The 25,699-nt window shown below is 41.8% G+C and overlaps 1 protein-coding gene across 1 annotated transcript; it reads left to right on the forward strand.

Annotated features, from left to right (window-relative positions):
- The first annotated feature begins 5,937 nt into the window (after positions 1-5,937).
- On the forward strand, positions 5,938-20,812 carry LOC142044723 (granulocyte-macrophage colony-stimulating factor receptor subunit alpha-like). Its single transcript, XM_075057439.1, has 8 exons — positions 5,938-6,055; positions 13,307-13,436; positions 13,529-13,704; positions 14,439-14,578; positions 16,325-16,463; positions 17,017-17,104; positions 17,679-17,760; positions 18,741-20,812. Exons 1-8 carry the CDS (start codon positions 6,037-6,039, stop codon positions 18,801-18,803), a joined length of 837 nt encoding a protein of 278 aa, XP_074913540.1. The 5' UTR covers positions 5,938-6,036; the 3' UTR covers positions 18,804-20,812.
- The last annotated feature ends 4,887 nt before the right edge of the window (positions 20,813-25,699 follow it).

Genomic DNA, 25,699 nt, shown 5'->3' on the forward strand with positions numbered 1-25,699 from the left:
CCTCTGGATGGATCCCTTCCTTCCAGCAAATCAACTGCCCCACTCAGCTTGGTGTCATCTGCGAACTTACTGAGGATGCACTCAATCCCAGTCTCTATGTCATTAATGAAGATGTCAAATAGTACTGGTTCCAGTACAAACCCTTGAGGGACACTACTTGTTACTGGTTTCCACTTGGACATTGAGCCATTGGCAACTGTAAGGCTTTGGATGCACCCATCCAGCCAGTCCCATAGCCATCTAACAGTCCATCTGTCAAACTGCTATGTCCCCAGTCGAGAGGCTGTCATGGGGAGCTCTATCAAAGGCCTTACAGAAGGAGTTTACATAAGGATGATTTGAAACTCTGAGTCTGGAATGTGTGGGCAGCAATGCCCAGCATAGGTAAACCTATGTCTTAGAGTTTAATGCATGGAATGGCCCAACGCTACTACTTACAGAACAATTTGCACCTTTTCCTTCTGAAATTAGGGTATGTTTTGTCAGTATTTGGGGAGGAAGAAGTAAAGCAGAACAAAACAGACACAAACCAAAGGTCAGAGTGTCTGAATAAGGGATGACAGTGCAATCAAGAAGCAAAATTAAGCCCTCTGAAAGCTACACGTGGCCTTCGTCTTGTTTGCAGGCAGTAAGTACCTTGCTGCTTTCCAGGCTCAGCAATCAGGCTTGCTTTCTGTTACTTGGGAAGATTCTCAAAGTGGCCACATGGTGGAAGCCTAGGATCAGAGACAAGCAAGCTAAATCACAAAAGTAAAGGAAATAGGGTGAAAAATTACATCTTGTAAACTGAAGTCAAAACAAACGTTGGGACCAGTCACCACTACACAGTGAGGAGTTGAGCTATATTTCAGCTTCCAAGTAGTGTAGGGTTATCTAGTGTAACTACTGGATAGCCCTATACCTAGAGATGCTAGGTGTCTGGAGCTCTGCACTGTTATGGACAAATTTATATCCAGCAAACTTCTGCTTACACTTCTCTTACCATGTGAGGTCAGCATATTACCAGCTGCAGTTGCCTGCAATTTCTCCTTTTCTTCTAAAACACAAAACAGAAGGAGTAAAATGTTTAAACAAAACTCCTTGCTACAGTCTCAGAGTGTCTTATTCATCACAAAAACAAATAGCTTTGACTGTATGCCACAAATAAAGGAAAAGGAGGGGATTGGACAAAATCAGCTAATTCTGTAGTCTGAGGAGACCTGATGGTGTTTGCAGATTTGAACTAAATTCAGCCAATAGATTCATAGCCCTGTTTCTTGGAAGGATATAAACTCTGCTTGTAAGATTTGAAGCATAGCTGCTACAGAAAATGTCACTGGCCCTGAAGCCAGCTTGGGGCTTGGGCAATTCTACTATACAGAAATGTATATTTCTTGGTGGAATTAATAAAAAATAATTTTAAAAAAAATCAAAAACCATAACCAAGTTGCTAATATCGCTTGCTTTCTGCTTCTGATACCTCCCATAAAAGGTGATAAATTTAAAATAGATTAACCCAGAGAAACAAAAATAAAAATTAATGAAAGCCTCTCTTTTGATTATCAGATTCTTCTTGACTACAACAGCAGTGTTCTTTCTTAGCATTAGCTATGAAGACTAAATGCAAATCTTTGAATTCCTGTGTTTTAAATTAAAAGTGACAAAGCTAGTCATATAAAGTTTGTACAATTAGACTGGTTTTAAGAATCTGGATTGATGCAAAAAGTCTGTGGTAAAATGTGCTGGTCTAAAGGTAAAGGATGCTTTCAGACTACTCTGGCATGCAGCTCCCCTCCCTTTCATTAAGCAAACCAAATTGTCCTTCAGACTGCACAGCTACTAAGGGGAACTTCATCTTCAAGTTGACTGCTTTGGTGAAAACATCCATGTCTACTTCAAATACTGATCATGAGACTCTGAATGACAAGACTGGGATGCCTATGTAGTACCCCAAATCCACTGCAGAGTGGTCTTAGGCATTTTGTGAATTTTCATGAAGTCATACATTCCATATAGTTCGTTATATTGCCTATACGGAAACTGATAGCATATTGTTTACTCTGTATAAATGTTGAAGGTTTTAACTTTTCCAATCTATATGAAAAATTTTCATAATTATGGAAATTCACTTGACAATAAATTAAGGCTTTTGTACCAGTCCAGTTTCCTTTACCCCAATTCACTGTAACAGTTATGTCAAGGTCAAGCTTCTCCAGTGCTGGGACTCAGGGTTCCATGAATAATTCTGTTCTGAGAATCTGCAGGGTCCAGTTTCAATAATTGCAGAAGCCGAGTAGACACAAATGTCTCAGCACTGTCTTTAACCTCTAGCAGGACTCTTTCAGTTCCTCTACAGAGCAGCAGTCAGAACAACTTTTATGCAAAGTGGTACTCTTTAGAAGAAAGGGAATTAACAAAGTGCAACACTTTCTCTTAACTAAGAAGTAACTGATGACTGCCCTTGCTGATACTGCATTACTTTATCTGCTGTTAACCACAATACGTGCATGAACACCATCCATCTGCATTTTCTATTTCTTATACAGGAAGCTAATCAGTAAAAAAAGAAAGGAAAATACTTACAATTTAGGTCAAGTCTCATTCCTCTGTGACTGCATTAGAGTAGCTACTGTTTATACAATTTGCTCTGTTTCCTTTATTTCTCTCAGTTTCTATTCTAAACCTTTTGATCTGTTTTGCCAACCAAGATGCCCCTTCAAAGTGCAGCTTTGCAGTGAACTTTCACCTTTTTTGCCATTCATTATTGCAGGGAAAGTATCTCAGCCAGGGCAACTTTACAATCAATGGGCAGTGGAAGAGCACATTTTAAAACTTTTTCTCCCCTTGAAAGCTTACCAAGGAGAGATTTCCACTATTTCATTCGGAAATGAATCGCAAGCCTAAAAAGAGCTTGAAAACTAGTTCTTCCCTGAAGTAAACAAATAGCCCAGCATTCACAGAAGTTCTCTAAAAGACAGACAGGCACAACCAATTCTGCGTGCTGAGCTCAAGGTGGAAATCACAGGCGAGTGTATCCTAAGCCTTTCCTCAGCTTGTGGGAGAAACACTAGAAACATGAAACCTACCTGTAGTAGCTGCATCCATTGGGAAGGAGTGTTGTTCTGCGGACCCTTGCAGAAGTTTTGAGGGAAGCCATTCCAGGCACGTACTTGCCAAAGCGTGACCTTCCCACGCACATGCTCAGGATGCAGAAATGATACAAAAAAGAAAGGTAAAAAAATTTGTGCTTTGCCTTGCAGCAGTAGACTACCACTTGATGTTTGGGATTTTTTCTTTATCTCATCAGTAAACAGAGCATGAGTAACTTGCATGTTGGATTGTCACATGAGCACTTGTCTTACAAAGTGTTACAGCTCATCTGGTGGCAACTTGGCATCTTGCCACAGGTGCTACAGAGGTAGGGTTGGTTTGACTGAATTTTCTCTAGTCATTGCAAGATGTCATAAGTAACAAGATTTCCTTGGTGGCCAAACGGAGAACGCACACTAGTCCCAAGATCACAAATTAACTTTTGTTCTACCTGAACATAATAATATAAAAACACACCTCACAACTTGATGGTTACCTTTCTGTGTTTTCTGTAAGACCTGCCAGTTGATCTGAAAGATTTGGCAGTGTGTACCTTACCTAGAACTTACCTGGAACTCTCATCATAGAAGCTCTTTTGTTTATATTTTGGCAGTTTCACTTGTTTCCTGAGGTTAGGTCATGATTTTTAGGTTTTAGTTGCAAATGTTTCATACATTGTTTCAGGGAAGACGTAGTGATTGAAACTCGTGCAAGTTCACCAGGTACCACATCTTGGAGCTAAATTAAATACTAAGGTCTGAACAAAACACAAGGACAAAGAAAACATCCCTAGTTTTATTATGCATGATCCCACTGTTGTTTTCATGAGTGGCTTCACCTGAAGGCTCATGTGTTCACTGATAGATTACCTAGTGATGCCTAGGGTTCTGGATCAGTTCCTGTATTTTTTCCTCCCGGTTGGCATGTAGAGAGTACATATCAAGTGTCCGATTGTCTAGGAGTTTGTATACACCACTGATGGGATTTGGACTCTTTCCTGCTCTGAGCTTTCTAAATCCTTCCATTTCTTTAACTTCCTGGGGTTTTTTTCGTAGGCAATCTGCCCTTAACAGGTTCAAGGACACAGTGTCAATTGGCTTTGTCAATAGTTCAAAAGTGAGTGTAGAATTAACTGACACTTTGGAAAGCAGCAATCCTGCCAATGGACTAAAGAAAGTAACCAAAAAAAATCCAAGAAATCACTGGACTATTACAGTTGTTTTCCTGGATAATTCATTCCTCTAACAATGTTAAATGTTCTGAGAAATTCTCATCTATTAAACTAGAAAATACTATTAACAGCGTTGCAGATTGTGTCCACTAGACAACAACTAGTATTTCCTTCTATACTGAAGAGCTTTGATGTCAGTGTGATTCCATACTTACATCCTTTCCATGGAAGACCTGTTTCATTCTGTGCAACTTATGGATGCATTTGAGAATCAGTTGTTTAGCTTCCAACCTACACAGCATTATTGTCATCTACCTGGGCAGGTTGTACATACCTTATAGAAAATGAGGTTTCAGGTTCACTGATAAAAATCTATCCCAAAACCATAATTCAATCCAATTTTATAGAAGTGTCTACAACAGAAAATGAGAAAGAGAACAAAAGGCCTTACTTCTGCAGGTCCTGAAATGAAGTGTCTTAGCAGGGAACGTGTTAGCATCCTACTGTCTATTCTGTGAATAAAATTGAGGAATTGAGACCTGAAGAAGAGGAAACATCTCAATAACCCCCCCGATTCCTCCTCTGCCCAGAAAAGCAACAAGAACAAAGGCTGATGGAACTGAAGCTGTACAAGATACAGACAGACAGAAGCAGGACAGATTTGATCTGATTTACCAGTCCTCCAGTGACATACAACAGATACACATAGTAAGACTAGCACACTCAGTGAACATTATAAGTAATCCGATTTAAATGCTGTTGTCTACTTTAATAACTTCATTTTCCTGTTCAAATTATTTAAAGGTGAGAAAGGCAGAGGGCTCTGTAATCAGACTGTGCTATGGGCTACATGGAAAGGCAGGTGCTATGCTTCTCAGTCCACAGAAAGTTGCTTTGCTGGACAAACATCTTTCAGGACCCAGCCCCACTCTGCAGTGTCAAAAGCAGTCAAGATGGCAAAAAAAGCCTTGGGCTTACTCATTTTGGAGCCTGCTGACAAGGGCAGTTGTGGATGTCCGTGCCTGGACACTGCACAACCGACTGTGTGAGCACCACACTGTGTGTGTGCAGTCTTTGCTGAATGCAGTTGGAAAGAAGACATTCAGCTTCTGAAGCCAGAGGGCAAAGGGGATTGCACACCTTCATGGGACCAGGGCACGAGCACAGGCAACTGACATAGCGTTGATTTCATAGGCTCAGGGCATTTGCACTTTTCCTGCTCTGTGTGTTGAATTCACCCAGCCCAGAAAAATGTGCACACGTCAAGTGGAAAAGTTGTGGAGGCTGGTGTTACTGCTTTGTTACCCATCTGCAGGAAATGAGGCTGGCTAGTGTAAAGCTGGGAATGGCTGTTACGAAGCCCAGAGCACCAGGCTTATTCTCCTGTGCAGGGCAGTGACCCTAAGCAATAAGCAGAAAACAGTGGCGTGGCTTGAAACGATGGTACCTGACCTATACCTGAGCCAGAAGGAAGACTCATACATTCACCTGCCTCTGAGGCTGTTCCCTGTACAGAAGCCTGTATGAAAAGTATGTGTTAAAGAGCATGTCCCTCTATTCTGACCTATTTGTCTCCCTGTAGAAAAACAATGGCTGTAACCATGCTTTTTCCTGTTACATTACAACATAAGGGAAATGAGTAAGACGTAGGCGGGATTTTTACTCCCTGTGACATGAGCAGTTGTGAAGGACTTAATAATGAAATCACATTGTTGAAGCACACAAAGATAGGCCACCAAGGCAAATTCACAGCTTCCATCCTTTTTGCGCCCCATTACTGTAACTGCCACAAGGAAATGGATTTTCAAGGAGGAGGTAGGTTTACTTTTGTCTTTGTCTGTTGTTTACTTTTATTCCAAAGAAGCTAGGCAAAGAAATACTGCATTTTGTTATTTGTGCTAGTTTTAATGTTCTTAAAATAACTGTGAGGGGTGGATAGACACTACTTTTGTCTGACGAATGTCTTAGCCAAAATTTTGATGGTGTATTTTTTCTATAGTCTGAAAATAATGATATAAATATATTCTAAAATTAGCAGTTTCCAGTATTACTGGTCTCATCCACATAGCAGTATCTTGCTTGTTGAAACCTGAGTTACAGCATTGAAGAGTGCCTATGTCACTTTCTCTTGAAAACACAGTCAAACTGGAAATGTTCAGATTTTAGCTCTTTACATCCATAGAACAAAATCACTATGCAGAGTGAAACCCTTTTAGAGGTACTGCATTTAGGCACCAGTAGAATGGAAGTATGTCAGTGTCTTTTTTCTTGTTACAATTTTAATACTAAGCAGAAGATTTCAGATATACACAGTTCTCTGAAAATGTTGCAGGAATGTAGGCATAATTTTATCCCCATATCACATCCAACATGTAAGCAGTAATTCCATTTCATATATTCCCCCCCAACAAAAATAGCTTTCCAAGTGTTTCAGAGGCAAAGCTGGGAAATAAAACTCAGCAGTCTAGTCTTAAGTGCTATACCCAGCACAGATAAGATATTTCCCTTAACAAAAAATAGTGATATAAAAAAAAAGTGGTGTTTTTTTTTTTTAATTACAAACCTTCATTTCCATTGGTTATAAAAATCATAGCAATATCAAGACATGATAAAGTACATAGAATCATAGAATGGCTTGGGTTGGAAGGGAACTTTTAAATATCATCTAGTTCCAGCCCCCCTGCCATGAGGCCTTGAACACTTCCAGGGATGGGGCATCCAAAACTTCTCTGGGCAACCTGTTCCAGTGTCTCACCACCCACACTGTAAAGAATTTCTTCCTAATATCTAATCTAAATCTACCATCTTTCAGTTTAAAACCGTTACCCCTTGCCCTACCACTACCCTCCCTGATAAAGTGTCCCTCCCCATCCTTCCTGCAGGCCCCTTTTAAGTACTGCAAGGCCACTATAAGGTCTTCCCAGAGCCTTCTCTTCTCCAGGCTAAACAAGCCCAACTCTCTCAGGCTGTCCCCACAGGAGAGGTGTTCCAGCTCCCTGACCATCTTCAAGGCCCTCCTCTGGACCTGCTCGAGCAGGTCCATGTCTTTCTTACACTGGGGACCCCAGAGCTGAACACAGTACTGCAGGTGGGGTCTCACCAGAGCGGAGTAGACGGGGAGAATCACCTCCCAACTGCTTCTTTTGATGCAGCCCAGAATGTGATGGCTCACATTCAGTTTTTCATCCACTAATACCTCCAAGTCCTTCCCCGCAGGGCTGCTCCCAATCCACTCAACGCCCAGCCTGTGTTTGTGCTTGGGATTGCCCCAACCCATGTGCAGGACCTGGCACTCGGCCTTGTGGAACTTCATGAGGTTCACATGGGCCCACCTCGCAAGCCTGTCATGGTCCCTGTGGACCTAGCATATGATACTAGCACAGGTATAAGAAAGAGGAGGAAAAGGCATTTTCAAAAATAAATTCGCAGTTTTCAGTGAGAAAAGAATAGTGGCAGCATTTCTGTTTAGTACTTACATGTGGATTCCAGCTGATGTAAGAGGGGAAAGGAATGAATCCTCCGGGATTCACCTGACCAAAGCAGATAGCTTAGTCTTAGAAGGATCCCTCTGGGCTGGTCACCCTGGGCTATCTTTTTAGTGACTGGCAGGAAATAAACATAGTGAAGCTTTTATTCGTCTCATCCTAGACCATGTTGAATAAACTGTGTCTTGAGTAGCTGTTTCTTTCCAGCCACTATTAAGGCAGTGTAGAATTACTGGTTCCCCTGTGAGCATACCTATACAGTACTTGGGTGAGTTTAGGTAAGACAAACTCCACCTCACAATTTGACAGCATCTTCACAGTTAAAAGGTTAAAGCAATTTAATTTCCTTTTATTCGTTTCCAATAGCAAGTATTTTATTTCCGATCCTTTACAAATTATCTGATTCATTGTGTCCAAGAGTCAGGAGCAGTTTATGCATTTTCTATTCAAGATCTATTGAATGAAACTCAAAATTCTCTTGGTCTCAAAGCCCAGAGGTGAGGTCCTGTCCTTCCTTGTTAATCCGGATTACCACAAAGGAATGCAGAGCCAAATTTTCTTTTCTCTGATATTTTTCTGCAGCTACTACTCCTACACAGTTTCTAACATCTGCCCAAGAGATGGAGGTAATCTAGTCAACTCAAGAAAAGTAAATAAATAAATAAATAAAAGCACTGTGTGTGCTTAAACCAGTGGGTTATTATGCAGTTGGGTGCAATCACAATCATCACGGCTGTCTCAATTAAGTACCTCATGTTTTTTATGAAAAGACATAAAGAATGTCAACAAAGATTTCAAATATAGCTTAAGATATTAAAATATGGGAAAATAAGTTATTAATGTATGGAACAAGGGATGCTTGTGAGGACATTAGTATACTTGCATCTGTTTTTCATTTTCATTATCAAAGAATACAGGAAGCAGTGCAGAAGGAAGAGTGCACTACAGAGAAACTAAACCATTCTTTGTGTCACAGCTCACAGAAAAGGATCATGAGAGTATGGTCCTGCGTCTTTTTTAAGGAAATAATGATAAAGAAGTGACAAATATGGGGTTATTAGAAGAGGAGTGGTTAAGCAAGAAGTCACTAGAAAATTCAGCTAGTCCTCAAGTATAAGCTGGACAGAGCAAAATTTCAGTTCCTCTTTGAAATAATGGGAGACAATGCGACAAGTGTCTCATGAAGACTTAATGTGTTGCTAAAAAATGGAACTGTAACACTTACACTGTGAATGAATACAATAGGCTCAAAAATAAACCTTAAAGGAAGAGTAGTCATACTTGCCTACTTTGCTAGATTTTCTTTGGCATATCCACAGAAAGGTGAGTAAATAAAAAATGAAAAAGAAATCCCCTCAAAACCTGGAACAAAAGTCCTGTCAGCAAAAGCAATAGAGGGACTCACACATATCTGAGTGATCTTCCCACCACGTGTTTGATGTTGGTATGAAAGTGACACTGTGCAGTTGATCATGGCTGTTTTGTAGGCAGAGGAATGTTATGGCTGCAGAACTTAAGCGAATTAGTTTAAAAAACATTTGCCTTTTCCTTGACCACAGTGCCATTTGGGGAGTTCCTTTCACCCTATTTCTCATGTCGCCAGCCAACTCAACTGCTTTTTGGGCCACTCATGAATGAGGTTGTGATCTGACCTGAAATCAGAATAATCCTTTTTTCTTTTGATTTGCAGTATTGCCAAAGACTTCACAAAGCCCATCCCTCTAAGACCCTTACTGTCCTGGTTTCAGCTGGGATAAAGTTAATTGTCTTCCTAGTAGCTGGTACGGTGCTATGTTTTGAGTTCAGTATCAGAAGAATGTTGATAACACTGATGTTTTCACTTGTTCCTAAGTCATGTTTAGACTAAGTCAAGGATTTTTCAGCTTCTCATGTCCAGCCAGCGAGAAAGCTGGAGGGGAACAAGAAGTTGGCACAGGACACAGCCAGGGCAGCTGACCCAAACTGGCCAATAGGGTATTCCATACCATGTGACGTCATACCCAGTATATAAGCTGGGGGGAGTGGGGGTGGGGGATCACCACTCGGGGACTAGCTGGGTGTCGATCGGCAGGTGGTGAGCAATTGCACTGTGCGTCATTTGTACAGTCCGATCCTTTTATTATTGCTGTTGTCATTTTATTAGTGTTATCATTATTAGTTTCTTCTTTTCTGTTCTGTTAAACCATCCTTATCTCAGCCCACGAGTTTTCCTTCTTTTCCCGATTTTCTCCCCCATCCCACTGGGTGGGGGGGAGTAAGTGAGCGGCTGCGTGGTGCTTAGTTGCTGGCTGGGGTTAAAGCACAACACTTGCACAGCACCTGTGATCATGCTTCAGACTGCTGCATTTACCTCACAATCTCTTGATGGGAAGAAAACTTCTCTATTTCTTTTGTAAATGAAGAAGTGAAGTACACAGATTTGATTGACCCAGGGTCATAAAGTGAATCTGTGGCACAGCAGAGAACTGAGCAAAGCTCTCCATCACCTCAGTATAGTACCATAATCACGGGAATCTCAGGAGGGGTTTGTTTTATATCTATCTATCTATCTATCTATAAACTTATAGGTAAGTTGGATATAAGCAACTCTATACTGAGAGCTTAGATGCCTCTAGTGACTAGATAGGGGTCAACATTTCTTGCAGCAGCAGAAATAAATTAGACAGCTTTCCTCTGGATCTTTGTCGCTAACCCATAATGTCATCTCAGATGAGCTTGTTCCATTGTTTCTGGTAAGGGATGATGAGCCAGATGAAAAAAACAAGAAGAAACAAAAACTGCTGCTGTGGTGGGAGGAGCATTATTATTTTTAGTGATGATCACTTCTTCAGAACTACTCACCACGAGGCCCCACAAGGAATGGCACTAGCACAGCCAGGGAGGCAGGATGGAATCAGGAAGGAGCCATGGAGGATGGGGAAGGACAGGGGATGCTAAGGCCAACACTGCTGTTAAAAGAAATGCCGCTGAACCAAGCTCTTGAAATAGTTTCAACCTTTTGCTTGGAAAAGAGGAAGTTTTCCAGAAATCCAGGAGTACTCTGACAAATTTGTTGTCTCTTGAACAATTCCTCTTTATTTCAAAAGTTTTAAGAATCAGACAGTTGCTACTCTTGGGACTCCTTTGCAAAGTCCTGTTCCTGACAACATTTCCCATAGTGCATGCTAACTCCCGGTGTGATGGGTGTGAAGTGAACACTTCCACTGAGGTGTTCTGAGGGATGGGGTTTAATTTGTCCAGCTCTGTTTGTAGCTAAGCCATACAGCATCATATTAGGTCAGATCTCCTACATAACAGCCTTTCCCTCTGGAAACTATGATCCTAGCCACCTTTATTATGTGCCTACACTTGTAGTACACTCAAATGAAAGAATCTTCCTTTTGTGGAGTGGTCCCAAAAGGCTTCATACAGCACAGTAGCTGCCTGGAGCAAGCAATGAAAAATATTAGGTACAAGAGCGTGTTTGAGCTCCTTCTCTTCTGGAGAATTGCCATTTCTCACATTACAGCTGAAGAGAGGACAGGAGCCAGAAGGAAAATACACCTTTAGAATTCTCCCTTTGCTCCTCCTACTGGCAAGAGATGTGGTAGAGACCAAAAAAAAAAAAAAAAAAAAAAAAGGATTCAAAAGGGATGAAGGAAATTAATGGGGGATCAGGCTTTCTCAGACTGCTAAGCACAGCGATCTATGAGGAAGCCTTTAACTTTGGAAGTCCATAGGGCACTGCTTGCTGACAGCTGAGAGAGCACATAGGTAAAGGCTTGCTCAGTGTTTGGCTTGCTCAGTGTTTTCTCTCTCGTTACACTTTCTTCCTAAGCATCCAATTATGTTGTCATGGTTTAACCCCAGCCGCCAACTAAGCACCACACAGCTGCTCGCTCACTTCCCTCCTGGTGGGATGGGGGAGAGGATTGGAAAGGTAAAAGTGAGAAAACTTGTGGGTTGAGATAAGAACAGTTTAATAATTGAAATAAAATAATAACAATAACAATAATAAAATGTAATGACAAGGAAAATAACAAAAGAGAGAGAAATAAAACCCAAGAAAAACAAGTGGTGCAAATGAAAAACAATTGCTCACCACCAACAGACTGATGCCCAGCCTGTTCCTGAGCAGCGGCCATCCAGCCAGCTTTCATCCTAGTTTATGTGCTGAGCATGACGTCATATGGTCTGGAATATCCCTTGGGTCAGTTGGGATCAGCTGTCCTGGCTCTGTCCCCTCCCAGCTCCTTGTGCACCCCCAGCCTCCTCACTGGCAGGGCAGCATGAGAAGCTGAAAAATCCTTGACTTAGTGTAAGCACTGCTCAGCAACTACTAAAACATCAGTGTGTTATCAACATTCTTCTCACCCTAAATCCAAAACATAGTACTATACCAGCTACTAGGAAGAAAATTAACTCTATCCCAACTGAAACCAGGGCAGATGTTAAAAGTTTTGGTCTGCTCAATAACAGAATTTCTTTTGGAATCAGTGCTGTCAGCTACATGATCAGATTCCTGTGGTAACATGAAGAGCTTGGACTGCAGTGAAGCTTGGACAGGAGGCAGTCACTTGTTTTCATAATATGGTGGCTTCTGAGCCATGTTTGGGAACCTGTGTTAAACATGTAGGGAGCTTTAAGGCTAACTGGGGAGGTACATGTAAATAAGCAGTGGTGGTGCTTAAGCTCAATGAACCCCTGTCATGGAAAGCTGTGACCCAGTCCTTCAATTCATGATGATAGTAGTTAAGCAGAGGTACTGCATGATTATTACTTCCTGTGGGAGATCTCACCTTTTGATAGGGAAGAAACAACACCGGGAATTCATTCCTCATGTGAATACACAGCCTGAATAGTGTTCTAACTTGAGCAAGCTATCAACTTCTGCTTCAGTTTTGTCTTGGTTTTACATTAATGACATGGACAATCAGGCCTGCTTCTATCAAGTTCAGTGCAAACAAAATTCCCCCTATCCTTGAATCCAAAATGCCAGAACAGATTAGCAACTGTTTTCAATTCAAGATCGAAAAACATGTCATTCTCTCTTCAAAATCGTGACACCTGCAGGGACTAACTTCAGAAAGCAGTCTCAGGGTTAGGTTGTAATCACCCAGCTGTTACACAGAAGAAAGTGGTGGACAGCTTATTTTAAATCCTTAGTCCTTTATAAGTCAACCAAGGGTCAGAGCACTTAAGACAAACACAGGAGAGAGAACCTGCCTTGCTCATGGTTGTAGAATTATATTCCACTGGAGACTGGACCTTAAACAGGGGATCTAAACAAAGGACACAGCAGTGACTGTGTGATATTAGCTTCCACTACATCCCTGTGCCTGAGTTGATTAGAGAATTGATTAAATCCTAGTCACATCTTCAGCATCTGTAACAATGGTAGATAATCCTCATGGCTCAATGCAAATAAAATCATTATTATCTTAAAGTAAGCACGCAACTGCAAGACCCAAACAATATGCAGTTGGATTTACTAATCAGGTGGCTAAAAATTACTAAATGAGATTGCAGACATCTGCATGATTTGAGCAGTTACACTGTCTTTCTGCAGAGTGGACATGGGATATTCTTCCTGTGTTTGCAGGCATGAATGGGACAGCCATTGAAAATTTTGTCTGTGTCATTTTTAATGTTTCCTTCATGAACTGCACTTGGGATGTGGGCAGCACTGCTTCAGGAGATACCCAGTATTTCCTGTACTGGAAGAACTCATGGTAAGTAGGTCTGCTTGAATCTAGGGAATTTTGATTTCTGGTCTGACGTGTGACATTGCCAGTATTTAACTGATGCAATATGTCATGTAAAGGAAAGAAGATTTCACAGAATGCCAGAATTACATCAGAGATAATTATGGAAGACGCACAGGATGTAGATTCCAAAATGTGAAAATAGAAAACAAAGTAGCTCATTTCCTGGTAAATGCATCTAGCAATGGACAAAACATTCAGCTACATGAGGACTTTATTAGTCTGTACAAAATTGGTAAGGTTTTGTTTTTGTTTGGTTTGTTGTTTTTTTTTTTTGTTTATTTCCAGTTTTATACTAATGGAATGAAGAAATCATCCCTGGCAAAAAGCATACATTTTTAAAATACTGCTCCTTAGAACAGGTTTCTTTTTGCTTTTCCGCAGCCTCAATGGCTGAAAAGTCAAAAGTATAAGAATGAACAAAAATGAATGAATGCATAGATCAGAGAATTGTGAATATTTCAGTCAAATATTTATTCTCTGAAAGAAAGGTATCATCTTTTGGGATTAACTAGCTAAGGATGCCTGAGCAGGACTATCTACATGTTGGTCTTATATCATTATCTTGTAATTCTGTGAGCAAAAACTTTCATTTTTTTAATGGAAGAATGTTGTTAATAAAAAAAAAAAATAATAAATTACTTCTGTTTAATATGAACACAGTATAAAAAAAAACCAAAACAAACCTGCACAGATTATATGCTGATTTCAGTAAAATCTAACAAATGGTTTGTGTTTTTTAATTTTACCTACTGCTGCTGATGATACTCCAGGCTCCTCAACTGGAGTGTTAAATCAGGGAGTCCTGCTTCAGAATATGGGGTGAATATAATAATTCTGACAAAGCTGCATAATTCTGACAAAGCTGCATTACATCTTTTTAGACCAGCTGCTTGACCTATATTTTAAAAAGGCAGGATGAAGAGACCTGATTATTAATCAATAATATTTCTGATTATATTATTGTAGAAAAACTCACCCCTCCATTAAATGTCACTGTGAACTGTACAGAAGCTTCTCATCATTGTGAAATTCGGTGGCAACCACCTCGCACAAGTCATGTGAAAAAACCTAGTTGTTTCAAATATGAAGTTGTCATAGAAAACAAGGTAAGAATAATTATGACTTAATAATATTCTGTATGTTTGTATTTCCACACATCCTATCATACAACCAATACCTTGTTATCTTTCCCTACTTAACTAATCTCTCTTTTTTGATATGTAGCACCCTTCTTGCACATGAGCTGAGGACTGCTATCACTCACAAATAGGGGCAGCAAATCGAGACAATGCTTTCAGTCCACTGTACAGCTGGTCCTTAAAAAAACTGGGCAAGGGATTCCCCACACTGAGGGCAAATTTCTATTCTAGCACATGTAGGCGGATGGACAATATTACCTGGTGACTTCTTTATGAACAGTTATAGGATACATCAAATGAACTCTAAACACACTACAAAAATGCAAAGCTACTGTTAAAGTAGATACAACCAATTTTATGTGTCTCTGTAAGGTAGTTTGGGTCCCAGTGCAGTCTTCCAGCTCTACTGCTGTTTTCTGATGAAGTTAGGTCAGGACCTTCTGTTCTGTGGTTTTCCTCTCTGCAGTCTCCTATCCCATCAATCACTTTTTATCACGTCTTTCACAAACCCACTTTGCATTTGTTCCTGCTTCTTGTAGTCATCATTACTGCTCAGTCAGGTTTATGATATTACTAAATTAGGCCCAAAGAAGTAACACATCCTTTATTACAAAGGCACACCTGTAAGTTAGGATGTGCTGCAAGAGCTCTTAAGCATCTCCACCTGGACCACCTTTGTGTATCCAGCCTTGCCTTCTTTTCCTGTTGCCTCTATTTACTGACACCAGCATGGTGTTGCAGAAGGAGTTTAGATTTACCTAAGGTAGATCTGCAGCATGACAATCAAGATGGTTGCACCACAGCTGTCACAATCAGATGTAAGGGGCAGTAATATATCATCTGTTCATTATGGGGTTTTATTAAGTTTTGTGTTTTGTTTTGTTTTTTTTTTTTAACTTAAAGTGGAAAGAGCTATCTATGACTTTGAATAGAAAGAAATATTCTGTCAGGTTATTGGAACAGAATATCCAGGTTTTCCAGGTTGTGACTGTATATGGTTGTTATTATACATTTCAGTAAGTGCAAGTATTTTGAAGACTTAGATGAATATGGAAAGTAATATTACATCCATTAAAACCAAATTTTGAAATATTTAAGGAAATATTTGTGAGACATGGAGACATATTGCAGCTAAATTAAATGTTTAAGAATGCAAAAGCTACACTGACAGAAGTTTTAATGGAAGAAACGTTGTCCAAGTTCACTAGTATCTTTTTAGATACTTTGTTTTGTACAGGTAAAACATAAAATTTTAATTGGTGGGCAACGTGAGCCTTTTTTTGTTTAGTTCTCTGATACTCAGTTCTGCAATCAAATGTAAAGGGTACAGTATTTCGGAGCACCAGTGGTGGGGAAAAATCTTTCAGTGGAAGAACAGCTTAACTTCAGTCTTTAAAAGAAGGCATTTAAAATGTACTTTTTTTTTTTCAAGTCCCATTGTTTAGCAGAGGCTAAGGAGCCAGGGAAGCATACTGCAAATTTCATCTTCACATCACTGAAGACAAAAATGCTCAAACAAAAGGAATTAGGATGGAACAAGCTAATTTATTGAGGGATAATTTTCTATTTGTTATTTCACTCTAGTGTGTTCACAGAAGTATATGTAAAATTTTCTTTTGTAATTGTTTGCATCATTAAATGAACCTGACATATTCTTAACATCTGTACATCTAGTGAATAAAAAGTTCTCAGTCTAGTTTTTTTTGTATATAGGGAAGAAACATCACAGGAAACTCCTACATATTTGAAAGCTTCAGCACAAATAAGAGGTACAGCGTCAAAATCAGAGCAACTGACAATGAGTGTTTAGTGAGCCAAAGCTGGGGAGAGTGGAGTACACCTGTAGAGTTTGGTAAGAATGAAAATCACTTCCTTGACCTGCTTTTCCCTCCATTACTTGTCTGCCTCATTTATTATTTCATACGTACAGATGGAAACACATTGATATTTGCACATTAATTTGCTACTATGAGCGAAGAATTGTCATATCTCTTAATATGAGGAAGGTCTTCAAGCATTCTGGTGTGACAGTGGGTGCTTCTTGAAAGGAGACAGTGAATAAAGCAGACCTTTTTGAGGTCTGTTGCCAGCTCTTTTCCTTCTTCCATTTCTTTATAAACTTCTCTTTTCCCCTGTTACTCTCTGCCACCTTGGATTTTGAAGTATTCGGTAGGCGTCAGTCCCTCACAAAATGCTTGGTAAGGTCTGAAGTTACCGCAGACAGTCCACGTACTGTCAGCCATCCCATTTCTTCACATGTTACAGGGCAATGAGATGCTAAGCTAAAAAAGAAGCCATTTCATACTGGTGCTTGACACTATTACGCAAAGCAGATTGCAGATAGCTGTGCAGTCATTCCTGTTCTGTGACAGTAATCAACACTTGGATGAATGCTTGTCTTTCAGGAGAAGAACAACTAACATCTACTTCATCATATATGTTAATTTTGATACCAGTGCTGGCAGCAACTCTCACACTTTTTATCTTCGCAGGGTAAGCCTTATTTCTTGTGCAAAATTTTTATTCTGTAGTTGAAATAACACCTCTTTCCCCAAAAGAAAATTTTTGGCCTCCTTTTAAAGGAGAGGAGGGAGGGGGAAAATCAACACTGAACTATACCAGGAATCATGACCTGCTGGATGTTCCTCAAGTGGGCTCTATGTTGCTGATTCCCAAACTTCTGATCCACTTGTTCCATATAACACAACGCTTTCCAATACTGGGACAAGGCCTTACATCAGTGCCACTTTCCTGTCATCAGACCCTGCAATGTCGATGGGTGGTACATGAAATTGTTTCCTTGTTTTGAGGTTATTTCCCTTTCAGACACTTAAAAAGGCAACTTCCTATGATTCTTGAATAAGTCATAAAATAAATTATCATCCAAATTCTGAACAATGAAATTATACCATTGTATTCAGCCTATGTAATATGTAATTTTTAGTTACCCTTTCACTACTTTTGTCTTAGAGGAATAAAATAATACCTCAGGAGCATTATTATATAGTAAGTGTTCATATGTTTGCATACTAAGTCTTTCGTTCACCAACACTTTTTGTCACTGTAGAAGCATTTATTTGAAAAAAACATCTGCTACAGTACCACAGCCAAAAGACCCATTCTGTGAGCTCTCTCCAGTGGATTTCCAGGTATGTTTTCTTTCCATTTGTCTGAAATTTTTTGTAAATAAGGATCCACTGCAGTCTCAAAGGTATGACCTAAGTGTCAGAAGGATCCACAGAAGCAAGTATAAATTTTCTTTCTTTTTCTTGTTCTTGGGGTAATGAAAGAGAAGGTCCATATGCAAATAATTTTTCTAGTTTTCCATTCTGAAACAATTGTCATCTCTCTACCTGGAGCATTGGAGAAAATACACTATTTCACACTGCTCTCCCTGTAAGCCATATTCAATCACTAGAATAGCACTGAGCTTAAGCTTCTCAGCACAATAATAATGCAGAATCAGACTGTTGATCAGCTATGGGAAACAAGGGACAACGAAAACTACTGCTGGCCAAAAATAGTTGTGCCATAGCAGATGTTGAGACCCATGTTAGTATTTGGCAATGATGCTGAAGGAGGAAAAGTTTCTAGGGTATGGTAAGCAAGAAAGTATAGCAGAGAGCTGAGAGGTTCTAGCTTATGTGGAGGGCTGGAGAGACTCATGAGAAGAAGGAACAGGCAGATAGATATTGCAAGTAACAGAGGGGAACTGCCCATCTAGAGAGCATGTTGCAAAGTTTGCTGCAATATGCAAGTTGCAAAGTCTTTAAGTTGGCCACAGCCAGGTCTGGAAGCAAGAATGTGTCTGCAAGGACACACTGGATCCCTGGTCAGCCTTTATAAATCCTTTTACTTTCTGTTCCTTTGTCATGTTAACTTTTCAATGTTTAAAAAGATGAGTTTCAGAAAACTTTTGAGTTGAAAAGTATTTTGTTCCTCTTTGGGGAGCTCATCATGGAGGGAAGACCTAGACATGTCTACTTCAGTCCTTTCATTGACAGAGTCCCACTACAGCTTCTATATAATAAATAACAACTCTCCGAATGAAGGAGATTCATAAATTGTAAACTTGTGGCTGATCTCATGCATGAAACACTAATGAAATGTTTTACTCTTCCTTTAATAGACAGAATGTAAGAATCAACTAATAAAGCACGAAACTGAAGAAATAACTGTTATTGAATCATAGAATCATTTAGGTTGGAAAAGACCTTCAACATCACCAAGTCCAACCATCATCCATGCCCACTAAACCATGTTATGGAGTACCCCAACTACTTGCTTTTTGAATACCTGCAGCGATGATGACTCAACCACTTCCCTGGGCAGCCTGTTCCAATACCCAACAACCCTTTCAGTAAAGAAATTTTTCCTGATATCCAACCTAAACCTCCCCTGCCGCAACTTGAGGCCATTTCCTCTTGTCTTATCTCCAGTCACCTGACAGGAGAGACCAGCAACCACCTCACCACAATCTCCTTTCAGGTAGTTGTAGAGAGCGATAAGGTCTCCCCTCAGCCTCCTCTTCTCCAGACCAAACAGCCCCAGTTCCCTCAGCCGCTCCTCATCAGACTTGTGCTCCAGGCCCCTCACCAGCTCGGTTGCCCTTCTCTGGACACGCTCCAGCACCTCCATGTCTTTCCTGCAGTGAGGGGCCCAAAACTGAACACAGGACTCGAGGTGCGGCCTCACCAGTGCCCAGTACAGGGGGACGATCACCTCCCTGCTCCTGCTGGCCACACCATTTCTGATACAGGCCAGGATGCCGTTGGCCTTCTTGGCCACCTGGGCACACTGCTGGCTCATATTCAGCCGGCTGTCGACCAGCACCCCCAGGTCTTTCTCCGCCGGGCAGCTTTCCAGCCCCTCTTCCCCAAGCCTGTAGCGCTGCGTGGGGTTGTTGTGACCCAAGTGCAGGACCCGGCACTTGGCCTTGTTGAACCTCATACACTTGGCCTCGGCCCATCGATCCAGCCTGTCCAGGTCCCTCTGTAGAGCCTTCCTGCCCTCGAGCAGATCAACCCTCCCTCCCAACTTGGTGTCATCCGCAAACTTACTGAGGGTGCACTCGATCCCCTCATCCAGATCATTGATAATAATATTAAAGAGAACTGGCCCCAGCACTGAGCCCTGGGGAACACCACTTGTGACCGGCCACCAACTGGAGTTAACTCCATTCACCACAACCCTCTGGGCTCATCCAGCCAGCCAGTTTTTCACCCAGCAAAGAGTACACTTGTCCAAGCCATGAGACGCCAGCTTCTCAAGGAGCATGCCGTGAGAGACAGTGTCAAAGGCCTTACTGAAGTCGAGGTAGACAACATCCACAGCCTTTCCCTCATCCACTAGGCGGGTCACCTGGTCATAGAAGGAGATCAGGTTGGTCAAGCAGGACCTGTCTTTCATAAACCCATGCTGACTGGGCCCAATCCCCTGCTTGTCCTGGACTTGCCATGTGAGTGCTCTCAAGACAAACCATTCCATAATCTTCCCCAGTACCAAGGTCAGGCTGACAGGCCTCTAGTTCTCCACATTCTCCCTCTGGTCCTTCCCTGTTTGTAAACAGTAGGTCTAGCAAGGCTCCTCCCCTGGTTGGCTCGCTCACCAGCTGTGTCAGGCAGTTATCTTCCACACACTCCAGGAACCTCCTAGATTGTTTACCGACTGCTGTGTTGTATTTCCAGCAGACGTCTGGAAAGTTAAAGTCCCCCACGAGAACAAGGACACACGATTCTGGGACTACCGCCAGCTGCTTGTAGAATGATTCATCTGTCTCTTCAACCTGGTTGGGTGAAGAGACATAATGGCATAGAAGTGAAATGAGCAACTTGTATTTTTTCAAATGTATGTATCTTGTTGGCAGTAATTTACAGGTTTTTCATATTCTTTCCCTCTTGCAAGCAGAGAGAATACTTTTGTCTGTAGAGACAATTCCCCAAGAACCTATCTTTAAAAGCCTCTTTGTATTTGATTGCATTTTCCATAAATAATTTGTTTGGACTATTTTTGTTTCTTCTTATGATAAGTATTCTTGCAATGTTTTGCAAAAATATTTCAGTAGTGCTTTGGAAGTTATTATACTGCTTTTCAACACCATGCAAAAGAATAAAATAAGAACAACAAAACTTGAGAGGTTAATTCAGGATCTCCAGTGGTCCAGTGCCTTGGAAAAGATACAGCCACATTGAGATTGTGATCAGGAATAAAAATTTGTCATCTGTATGAAAACCCACTGAAAACTGGCCAAGATTAAGTGTCTTAAAAATTATTACTTTCTCATACAAAGTGAGTATTGTTAAAGAGTCCAGGAGATAATTTTCGCCTTCAAACTATGTCACTACATCCTTCAGCATAGCATGCCCTAGATGTTGCTCACAGCCATTTACAAAACCAAAAATTTCCTCCCACTTTTCATCACTTCATATCCATGGTAGATGAAAAAATAGCTTAAAATATGATTGCTAACGGGTAGCAGATAATTATGTGTACGTATGTGGGGTGGGAAATGTTGGTAATTGAACTTTTGAACTCTCCAGCAGAAGCCTGCCACTTGCTAGCTGCAAATGGTACAGGCTGGTTGTGTGGTTTTATAACACCTGGACAAAACAGAAGCGGCGCATCCTGAATCCTCCAATTAGTAAGGAGATATGAAACAAAACCATCAATTTGGAGGCTAATCACACATTGTGCTTCTGTGGATGGATTATTTAAATTGGGAAAAACAGGGCTTAGAGGCCATTGATAGCCATGAAGTCCCCAGTGCCATGCCTGTGTCCCATCCCTTATCCAGCCCCATGCCTCTACACCTCTACGCCCTATCCTGTGTCTCCACTTCTAAAGGCCTCTGCTGTCATCCAGACCTACACTGCATCTGTGTGTTAAGAGTTGTAAAACCTTTAAGTAAAACAAATTAGCCATGGACACCTGGTCAAACAAAAATACAAACAGGTCAAGAAAAGTTCAAGCAGAGCAAGCCTGACAAACTTCAGCCCTGAGGCCTTGCAAACTCATTACAAACTTATGGCCTGTTACTAGCAATGACAATACCGTATTACAGGGCTACATGGTTACAACAGCTAAGTCCACCAATACTGCTGTTACAAATGATCTGGTTTTTCCTCACATCAGCATTACTTGAAGAGTGTCTCTACAGAATAAACACTAAAGATCTCTTGTGCCTACTAGGCAATTCTGTTCCTGACTAGCTTTTCCAAAGCTTTACCTGAGGCTGCTAAAATGACTTCTTCTGAAATAGGTAAGATCTTTGTTTCTGCATGTGTGCCAGAAGAAAACAAAGGACAGACTCTTGCACAGGGGAATGTCTTGAGTGATTTGAACGTTCTGGTAAACTGAGTCCCTGCAAAACAGAAGAGGTGTTTCCAAGGTGAAGAAAAGACTGTGCTAGGTGGAAAAAACTCAGTATGGTGGCCCTTAAACTGAAAAGCTGCAGTTAGTTGTCCTCATCAAGCCATAGCTTCTTATGGGAGTTTCACTTCTGTCCAGAGCAGAGCCCTGGCTGGAGGGAGGCATGCCTTGAGCTATCCCATACCGCAAACCAAGATCCAGCAGACAGGCACCAAGGGAGGTCCTGCAGCAGAGGAAATTAGAATAGAATAGAATAGAATAGAATAGAATAGAATAGAATAGAATAGAATATTTCAGTTGGAAGGGACTTACAATGATCATCTGGTCCAACTGCCTGACCAATTCAGGGCTGAACAAAAGTTAAAGCCTGTTGTTAAGGCATTGTCCAAATGCCTCTTGAACACTGACAGGCTTGGGGCATTGAACACCTCTCTAGGAAGCTTGTTCCAGTGTTTGACCACCCTCTCGGTAAAGAAATGCTTCCAAATGTCCAGTCTAAACCTCCCCTGGTGCAGCTTTGAACCATTCCCACATGTCCTATCACTGGATCCCAGAGAGAAGAGCTCAGCACCTCCCTCTCCAGTTCCCCTCCTCAGAAAACTGTAGAGAGCAATGAGGTCACCCCTCAGCCTCCTTTTCTCCAAATCAGACAAACCCAGAGTCCTCAGCCACTCCTCATAGGACATGCCTTCCAGCCCTTTCACCAGCTTTGTTGCCTCCTCTGGATGCATTCAAGGACTTTTAACATCCTTCTTAAATTGTGGGGCCCAGAACCGCACACAGTACTCAGGGTGAGGCCGCACCAAGGCTGAATACAGCAGGAAAATCCCCTCTTTTGAACGGCTGGTCATGCTGTGTTTGCTGCCACCCAGGGTGTGTTTTTCCCTCTTGGCTGCCCCAGCACACGGCTGACTTGTACTGAGCCTGCTGCCAACCAGCACCCCCAGATCCCTTTCTGCAGGGCTGCTCTCCAGCCACTCCTCTCCCAGTTTCTACTTGTGCCTGGTGTTAGTACATCCTAGGTGCAGAAACCAGCATTTGGACTTGTTAAATTTCATGCCATTGATGATTGCCCAATGCTCCAACCTATCTAGATCCCTCTGCAAGGCCTCTTGTCCCTCAAGAGAGTCAACAACACCTCCCAGTTTGGTATCATCAGCAAACTTATTAATGGTGCATTCACTACCGCATCCAGATTGTTGGTAAATATATTGAACAGAACTGGCCCTAGAATTCAGCCCTGAGGAACACCGCTGGTGACTGGTTGCCAGCCAGATATAGCCCCATTCACTACAACCCTTTGAGCTCTGCCCTTCTGCTAGATCCAGAAGGTCAGGAGGAAACAAGTAGTGGCAGAAGGCTCAGACACTTGGATCTGTGAGGTATGCGAGGACACCTCTGGCATAGTAGACTGTGTGTCAGGGCAAAGGTGAAAGATGTTATGAGCTGTTTAGAGACGTTACTTGGGACTGCAAAAGATAAGCTGTGTTACATGTCATGGTATCCAAGACACAGGAAAGAACGGGAAGGATGTGCTGGAGGCTAAACCCAAGCTGCTGGCAGGAGTCCAGCACATTCATAGTGAAAGTCTCTGAATTACTGCCAGTCTCTCAGTCAAGAGCTGAGAGATGGGCAGAGCACTACATCTCAGATCCTATTCTGCCCTGAGCAAGCTGAAATCTGATTTCATGACATTCAACATATATAGCATGCTATTTGCCTTCCTCCTTTCTCTCAGGATCTTTAAGTCCACCACATCATGATCCCTGCAGTAAAGATTGTTGATGACTGTCACACCTGTGATCAGTTCTTCTTTGATGAATTGCAGATCTGGCTGAGTGCCTCCTGCAGTCATCTTGTCCAGCATCTGTATCAAAATATTGTTCCTGGTGACCTCTGTAATTTTCCTGGCTTGCTTGTACCCTGCCAGCAGGTCTCAGGATGGTTAAAGTCACTTCAGGTGGTAGAAATCCTCTCATGGTAGATAAAGTTCTCTCAGGGTGATAAAATTCCACTAGACCAGCTTACCTCCAAGAGGCCACCTTTGAAACCAAGTTTTTCTATGATTCTGTGTTTCTAAATAAGCTTTCATTAACAATTGCTTTTAACTTTTTAAAACAGAACCAGAGTAGGAGACTTCTGTTTAAGTTATAACTGCCTAAAGATAAGAGCACTTGCATCATAAGTGGCCAACTAAAGCCAAAGCTTACTTTAATCTAAGGGGAATTAAACAGATAAGGTCTACTGGATCCTCTCCATCCTGCTTCACTCACAGTCGGTCACGGCCGTTGGTGCGCTCCTTACATCCCCACTGCTTTCACTACAAAAGCTGCTGAGACTGCAAAGCCATTCAGAAAACTTTTTCACTATCAGTACCCTGACACGAGCACCAGAAATCCTATCCATGAAACAATGGAGGTAGAAGTCGGAGTGGGATTAAGGTATCCCTTACCCACCCCTGGGCAAAGACCCAATGTAACACTCACTGGGAAAGGATGGTCAGGCTATATAACCTTCTAACCAAGTGGCTCATGTTCACACACATAGAAGTCCTTTATTCTGGTCTCTTATGGCTGTTCCTCTGTTCTGTGGAGAAAGACATTTGCTAAAAACTAGAAAGTTCTTGCTGCAAGGACCAGAGAGAGGGCCTTGTCTCCCATTTGTATTTTTGCAGTCTACACAAAAGCTGTAAAACACCAGCATAGCAAAATGTCTAGGCAATTCTTGTGAGCACTCCTATTGTTGTTGGAGCAATAAATTATTCTTCAAGCTTTTGGAACTTTTAAGAAAGGTTGGTTTTAATCCTGTTCCTTCAGTGACTCTACTCTCTGTAAGAGCCAAAAGTTTGTAAACAGCCCTAGTGTCCCTGCCCAGATCTCTCTTCTCTCTCCTCTTCTTTCTCTTTCTTTTCTTCTTCTCATTTCTCTTCCAGTTCCTGGTCATACTGAGGACACCTGTTATGGGTTTGTGTGGCAGGGTTTTTGGTATTGGGTGAGGGCTGGCTCCTGTGCGAAACTGCTGGAAGCTTCCCCGGCTCCAAGCCGGACCCGCCTCTGGCCCAGGCCGAGCCCCTCAGCGACGGCGGTAGCGCCACTGGGAGAGCGGAGTTCAGAGGGGAAACCTGCGATGGAGAGAGGGGTGGGATGTGAGAGCCAGAGCAGGGCCCGAGTGCAGAGTCCTCCTCCCCTGAGGAGGAAGGAGCGGCAGAGACAAGGGGTGGCAAGCTGACCCCAACCGCCATTGCCGGGGGGAGGAGGGAGAGAGAACCAGGAGGGGGGTTGAGCCAGGTGGGAGGGAGGGATGGGGGAAGGTATTCTAAGATCTGGGTTTACTTCTCAGTATCCTTGTTCTGATTTGATTGGTAGTAAGTTAAATTGATTTTATTTCTTCCCCAAATTGAGCCTGTCTTTTGCCCATGACCATAATTGGTGAGCGATCCCTCCCTGTCCTTGTCTCGACTCACGAGTCTTTCTTCATATTTTCTCCTCATCCTACCAGGGCCAGGGGAGAGGACTGAGTGAGCAGCTTCATGGTGCTTTGTTACCAGCTGGGCTTAAACCACAACAGCACTCAATACTGGTTTTCTGACCTCTGAAAGGTAACATACTTTGGTAGCACCATCAATAGCACCAGCTTTGCTTGGGGGTTTTTTAATTTTTTTAATTTGTTTGCATTTTTGAAAGCCTTAAGTGAAGACTTGCCCCAAATATAGGCAAGCAA

The sequence above is a fragment of the Buteo buteo genome, chromosome 25 (assembly GCF_964188355.1).
Source record: "Buteo buteo chromosome 25, bButBut1.hap1.1, whole genome shotgun sequence".
Lineage (NCBI taxonomy): Eukaryota > Metazoa > Chordata > Aves > Accipitriformes > Accipitridae > Buteo > Buteo buteo.

Excerpts from the sequence above, each read along its gene's own strand:
- LOC142044723 (XM_075057439.1), top strand. Across the intron at positions 14,579-16,324 it reads AAGTTGTCATAGAAAACAAG|GGAAGAAACATCACAGGAAA; the intron begins GTAAGAATAATT and ends TTTTGTATATAG. Across the intron at positions 16,464-17,016 it reads GAGTACACCTGTAGAGTTTG|GAGAAGAACAACTAACATCT; the intron begins GTAAGAATGAAA and ends CTTGTCTTTCAG.